The 6,669-nt window shown below is 52.8% G+C and overlaps 1 protein-coding gene across 1 annotated transcript; it reads left to right on the top strand.

Moving 5' to 3' along the window:
- The first annotated feature begins 651 nt into the window (after positions 1-651).
- Ascl1 (achaete-scute family bHLH transcription factor 1) lies at positions 652-3,569 on the top strand. Its single transcript, XM_052753023.1, has 2 exons — positions 652-2,075; positions 2,418-3,569. The coding sequence occupies exon 1, from the start codon at positions 1,323-1,325 to the stop codon at positions 2,034-2,036; it is 714 nt and encodes a 237-aa protein (XP_052608983.1). The 5' UTR covers positions 652-1,322; the 3' UTR covers positions 2,037-2,075; positions 2,418-3,569.
- Positions 3,570-6,669: the final 3,100 nt, after the last annotated feature.

Raw genomic sequence — 6,669 nt, 5'->3', positions numbered from 1 at the left:
CCTTGCCCACTTAATGCAGCCTTCCCCGGCTACAGATGCGGCTCAGAGAGGGGAGAACTTACCTAGCGCCGCAACGCTAGCCAGAGGACCCAAGGGACTCAAGTTTTCATACAGTGACCAGTACTTTACTCACTGTCTGCAACGTCTCTCCCCTTCCATCTTTCTAAACCTAATTACAAACCTGTTTTATTTCTTTTTTAAGGCCCGTCAAAGAATCCTCCAGAATAACTGTGGAGAGAAGAAAGAGGAAAAAACCAGAAACCCCGTCCCCCCACCTCCATGAGGTCCCCTGGCTACTTTTTCCTGACTAAATCCTTCCTTGCATTGTGCATTTTCTTCTAAGTTCTCAGTAGACTCCAAAGACACTTTCCCTCCAGACTTTCCTCCTAGGCACCCCAAGTCCCAGAACCATTTACCCTTTTTAAGGAGAAGGCCCCCATTTCTAGAGCCACCCCCTGGCGCCCCGAGCCACCGCCCCGAGCGCGCAGCCTGTTTATTCAGCCGGGAGTCCGGCACGCGCCAGGCGCACGCACTGCAACAACAAACCCAGTTGAATGGAGAGTTTGCAAGGAGCGGGCGCGGGCAACCGGAGGGGGGAAAGGAGGGGAGGGAGGGAGCTGAGGGGGTGGGGGAAGGGGGGGCTGCAGCCGCCCGCGGCAGCAGTGGGGAGTGGGGGGCGAGGCGGGGCCAGGGCTGCGCGTGGGGCTGGGTGTCCCATTGAAAAGGCGGCCGCACCGCAGCCGCCCAGCACTCTCTCACTTCTGGCCAGGGAACGTGGAAGGCGTCCCGGCTGGGAGCCCATCAGGGAGGGCGGATTGGGGGCGAAAGAGGAATTAGAAAGAAAAAAAAAAGGGGGTTAACCAAATAATCCCAGAACTAGGCTCAAGCTAGGCTGGAGCCGGGGAGAGCGGGCGCAAGAGAGTGCAGCACCGGAGCGCGGCGACCCGGCAGAGCGCGCTCAGCACTGACTTTTGCTGCTGCTTTCCCTTTCCCCTTTTCTTTTAATTCCGAGAAGGCGCCGGCGGCGGCCGCACACGCGAGCGCCACGCGAGGCTCCCGAAGCCAACCGCGGCGGGAGGAGGGGAGGGAGGAGGCGGCGCAGAGGGAAGACGATCGCCTAGGCACCTTCCTCCGCCGCAGCTGGAGAACTCGGCGGCCTTCCGCGCGTTTCTTCTCTTTTAACTTTCCTCCGGGGCCCGGTCTTCCTCTCTCCTTTTCTTCGCCCCTTTTGATCTTGCCTCCGAGTCCCGCGTCCCCCTAGCGCTCCGCGCACCCCCGGCGTACCCCTCTCGCTCTTCCCCGCGGCGACTCCTGGGCCGGGCATGGAGAGCTCTGGCAAGATGGAGAGCGGAGCCGGCCAGCAGCCGCAGCCCCCGCAGCCCTTCCTGCCGCCTGCAGCCTGCTTCTTTGCTACGGCGGCGGCGGCGGCGGCGGCGGCGGCAGCAGCAGCAGCCGCGCAGAGCGCGCAGCAGCCGCAGCCGCAGCCGCAGCAGCAGCCGCAGCCGCCGCAGGCGCCGCAGCTGAGCCCAGTGGCCGACGGCCAGCCCTCAGGGGGCGGTCACAAGTCAGCGGCCAAGCAGGTCAAGCGCCAGCGCTCGTCCTCTCCGGAACTGATGCGCTGCAAACGCCGGCTCAACTTCAGCGGGTTCGGCTACAGCCTGCCGCAGCAGCAGCCGGCCGCCGTGGCGCGCCGCAACGAGCGCGAGCGTAACCGGGTCAAGTTGGTCAACCTGGGCTTCGCTACCCTCCGGGAGCACGTCCCCAACGGCGCGGCCAACAAGAAGATGAGCAAGGTGGAAACGCTGCGCTCGGCCGTCGAGTACATCCGCGCTCTGCAGCAGCTGCTGGACGAGCACGACGCGGTGAGCGCCGCCTTCCAGGCGGGCGTCCTGTCGCCCACCATCTCCCCCAACTACTCCAACGACATGAACTCTATGGCGGGTTCTCCGGTCTCCTCCTACTCCTCCGACGAGGGATCCTACGACCCTCTCAGCCCAGAGGAACAGGAGCTGCTGGACTTCACCAACTGGTTCTGAGGGTCTGTCCGGCCCACTGGGAATGGACTTTCGAAGTAGGTACGTGTCATTTGGGGTTGGGCAGAGGCTCTCTCGCCTGGGCCCCCTTTCCTCTGTTTGGGGGTCCGTGGAGGGTAGGGGCTGCCTCTAGGAACGCGGAGGGGTTGCTTTTTGCTGTTAGGACTGTTTCAAATCCTAGTTTGTTAGCTTCAGTATTGACCCCTGAAAGTGACTTTGCCCAAGTGTCTAAGGAATGGAGGGTAGAGGTCAGGTGCGAAGACCCTGGGTACTGAGTCCTGGGACTTGTTCAAAGAGATGTTTTACCTGACAGGCTCTCTCCAAGCCTCCACAGCCTCTAACGATACCCTCTGAATTCACACTAACCTCTCCTTTCTGTTACAGGGTGACGGCAAATCCTGGTCTTTACTGTTTCTCGCCATGGACATTGAGAAGGAGGAAGAAAAGAAAAAGAAATCAAACAAGCAAGCCAGACGGCCCACCTCCGGGGGCAACTCGACTGAGATGCCATGTTCTCAGCAAACGGGGGGCGGGCTCCACACAGTGTCTTTGCACTCCAATCATTCTCAGACACGCGAGAAGAGTGACTGGGACCTGAACCCAAGCCCAAGTCACAGCTGGTGTGCAAAAGCAGTGGGTTCCTTTCCTAGAGCAAGAGAGAGCTACACGCACCCTGTAGTGACTCCCAGCCAACCACTAACAGGCAGGGTCGAAAGCACTCGCCAGTGCCTTCACCTCCCCGCCCGCCCGCCCTCTGTGGAAACCAAGTCTTAGCCCTTGGACTTGGGTTGACGTCTTTCCTTAGTTGACGTTTCCCCATCCCAGTGAGCTGTGGGCATTTGTCTGCAGCGAAGCAGCTATGTTATACCATATTCAGTTCGTGGGCACCCTCCCCCTCTCCTGGTGGCCTCCTCCCAAACCCTCATTCTCCCTCCCAAGGTCTTTGCTTCTGTTTTCATCATAGAATGCTTCCAATCTTTGTGAATTTTTTTTATTATAAGAAAAAAAATCTATTTGTATCTATCCTAACCAGTTTTGGGGATATATTAAGATATTTTTGTACATAAGAAAGAGAGAGAAAAATTTATAGAAGTTTTGTACAAATGGTTTAAAATGTGTATATCTTGATACTTTAACATGTAATGCAATTACCTCTGCATACTTTAGATGTGTGGTCCATCTTACAGCTGCCATTCCCCCCGTGTTGTAAAGAACCCTCCTCATAGGTGAGATCTCAATGCCACCAGAATGACTTCAGCACCAATGTGTCTTACTTACTTCATAGAAGCGTTGTTAATGTATTAATGATGTTATTAAAAACTGTTCAAGGAGAGCAAAGTTTATGCAGCTACTGTCCAAACGCAAAGTGGCAGCCAGTTGGTTCCCATGGGTTGCCTTTTGGAAATTTCTACCACTGCCTTTTTCCCCCTTACTGTTTTATTACAAACTTACAGAAAACATGTATAACCCTGTTTTATACAAACTAGTTTTGTAATAAAACTTTTTTTCTTTTTTATAAAAAAAAAAAAAGAGAGAGCGAGAGAATGACCAGCTGCCTCTACTTCTTCATCTTCTTTGGTTCTGATGCTCCTGGCTAAGCTATCAAAATACCCAAAGGGAGGGTGGCAGGGAGGGAGGGAGGGAGGGAAGGAGGGAGGGAGGGAGGCGCCAAGGGTGCTCAGTTGCAGAATGGAGGGAGAGAAGTGGTTCGGCCCGACCTACTCCAGTGGTAACTTAGTGATGTTTGCATGTGGGGCGTCTTCTCTTTTATTCACCGTGCATATATACAACTCCCAGGGAAATAGGTGGCAATTCGTAGTTGCCTCTCCCTACCACACACTGTGCATTAAAAAAAAATCCCCAAAGCAGTAACCTGGGAAGGGATACTCCTCCTCTCCCTTTCCCACTCTCAGCCCATTGGAGGTTATCGCCGCCGTGGGGAGATGGAAGGCTGGGTGCTGTGATTTAGTCTAGACCTGGGTGCTTGGGAGGCCAATGCTGAAAGTTGGGCTTGGGAGTGGGTCTCCCTCTCCACAAACAAACTCCAGGGCTGGAGTGGACTCCTCAGCTCTCACTTCTAGGCCCATATATACATATTTCCCCGCCCCCATATATACATATTTCCCCCAATATCTATATACACACACTTTCCATCCCGAGTTGAAGTAAAAGACCCATATGATACAAATTCTCTGCCGAAGGAATTAGACTGGAGTATGTAAATGTAGTACAAATGTGTGGTCGCCTTGAGACTCTGGCCAATCTAAGCCTGCGTGTGACTCTATCCCCATAGCGTGAGCAGCGTGTAAAAGTACCCAATTACCAAGATTCAAAAAGAAATTGGTGGGGTTTTGGCTGGCTTGCTTCTTGTCAGTTACCAAGGACGTGCTCAGAATCCTACTCGACCTCTAGCAGGCTCCTTGCTCACTGCCTGCATCACTTGCAGATTCAGTTTGCATGTCTCCAGCCAAGCGGAAAACCAGGCGCAAAATGCATCTTACAAAACCCAACAAAGAGCCGGGAGCCGGCACGTCTTCCAGAGTTAAAAAATCTAGTCTGTGTTGGTATATCTATACCATTTAGTGGCACAGAATAACCATTTTTAAAAGCCGCTATGCGTGGAGCATGCCACAGCGTCTGATGTCATTTTGCTAAATGACCCTCTATAGAATGCACATGGAGGCTTCAGTCCCTTTCATAGAGATGGGCGTAATTAAGGGGAAAAAAATCAGTAAATTCCCCATCGCCATAAATAATCGGACTTTCTGCCAGCAGTGGGCCAATTTAGAGCTTACTTGGGGGAAGCAACGCTTCTGTGGTACTGGCTTTGTTTTTACATTATTCGGAAGACCAGAACTAGGCGCTCCCCTCCGCCCCCATTCCCTTTCCATTTGATTTAGCTGCTGAAGGTATGCAAAGAAAGTGTTGCCAGTCATTTATGGCTATGAATATAACATTAGGATAATGTTTCAACCCCTACAAAAGGGATTTTTTTTTTCTTCTTTTGCCTACAAGGACAGGTGTTCTTTTACCCGCTTCTGAATGAGAAATATCGAGTCTCGATTAAACTCTAGGCAAAGTTAGCCGGTTGTTTGCCACAATGCGAAGGCAAACTCCAAAAATTCACAACACACACACACACACACACACACACACACACACACACACACACACACACACACACAATTTTGCCAAAGCTAGGAATGGGCAAAATCTCATTACATCTGCTCTAATCGCTTAGCAACACAAAGCCGGGGCTTGTGCAGCCCAGGGAAGCCATTCACAGAGCTCTGACAGGCCGCATTCAGCCAGCATTAGTCAGCTCCATAAATCACCGCTGCCCATTGGCTGCGCGCGGGCTTAGGGCTGTCAGCGAAATACAAAATGTAGACCCCAGCGGCCAGCAATCGCGCACCCTCCACCCCATTTTAAGCCTCCGGGGTGAGGGGGGCACTTTGGGGAAGACTTGGTTTGCATGATTGACTGAGAGATCTGACCTATTCCGTAAACAGCCTTGGAGACCAAGATCACTAGTTAAGGCTGGAAATTGGCCTGAAATAAGAGAAGGAGAAGCTAGGGAGGAGGAGTGGAGTGAGAGAAGAAGGAGGGAGGGAGGGAGGGAGGGAGGGAGGGAGGGAGGGAGGGAGGGAGGGAGCTGGTTGTATAGCGACTCCTCCGCCTGGGATACCTACAGGGCCACATGCCTCACCTCCCCAAATTCGATCTTTCAGCTTTGGGAGTAGGAACCTATGCATGGGGAACTATCCAGGTAGACCCATCAGGCAATTTTTTTAAACACACACACACACACACACACACACACACACACACACACACACACACACACACATATGCTGTCTTCTATCTAGATCTCCAAGGAGAGTAGTGGGGCTGACGTGGGAAGTGGGCATGCATCTCCACTCTGCCTTATGCAGGCCCATGAGAGCACAGGGAAGGAACAACCTGGTTCCTTGGCATCCACAGCAAGTATATTAAAGGGATCCAGTAAATGTCCTTGTGGTGGACATTACAGGCCCCGTGTAAATATTCCTGTGCATTTCTCCTCATCTAGACATCATGAGCACGAATCAATGTGTCCAAGTCACAGTCCACGCTGGATTTGTACCAACAACCCACATAGAATAATTTCCGAGAGTCAAAGCAGGTCAAAGGCAACTTTCTTAGAAACTCCAGCTTACATCCCTCCTCCAAGACATGCATTCCCGGGTTGCCCCATCTTCCCACCTGTCAGGCATTTTCTGTCACCTCCCCTTCCTTTTCTTCCTAGGATTTAACCATGAATGTGAAAATTCTGTCCTTTTGCTTCCTAGTGTGATTGCTGTGATTTGTTTGCCATGTGTGCTGTGGTGAGCTCTGGGCATAAGAACAGGAACCTCACCTGTCTTGTTCAGGATCACCCACTTGGTGCCTGAAAACAGCTGTTGGGAGAAGAGAATCTGGGTGGTCTTCAGTGTTCCAGGGATGGGTCACATCAGCTGCCCTTAGCACCCAGATTTGTTCTGTCTTTTTCTGCCCCTGTGTCTCAGCAAGCTGACACAGAACCCATCACCAGAGCTCTGTTGCTCTCTGGTTTTCCTGCAGGGTTTGGCCAGGGAGAGGCATGAGAAGAAGGCCA

The sequence above is a fragment of the Peromyscus californicus genome, unplaced genomic scaffold (genome assembly GCF_007827085.1).
Source record: "Peromyscus californicus insignis strain IS unplaced genomic scaffold, ASM782708v3 Scaffold_24__1_contigs__length_46423439, whole genome shotgun sequence".
Classification (NCBI taxonomy): Eukaryota; Metazoa; Chordata; class Mammalia; order Rodentia; family Cricetidae; genus Peromyscus; species Peromyscus californicus.
This window is presented reverse-complemented; position numbering and strand designations above follow the sequence as displayed.

Coding starts and splice junctions, on each gene's coding strand:
- Ascl1 (XM_052753023.1), top strand. CDS start 1,323: ATGGAGAGCTCTGGCAAGATGGAGAGCGGAGCCGGCCAGCAGCCGCAG.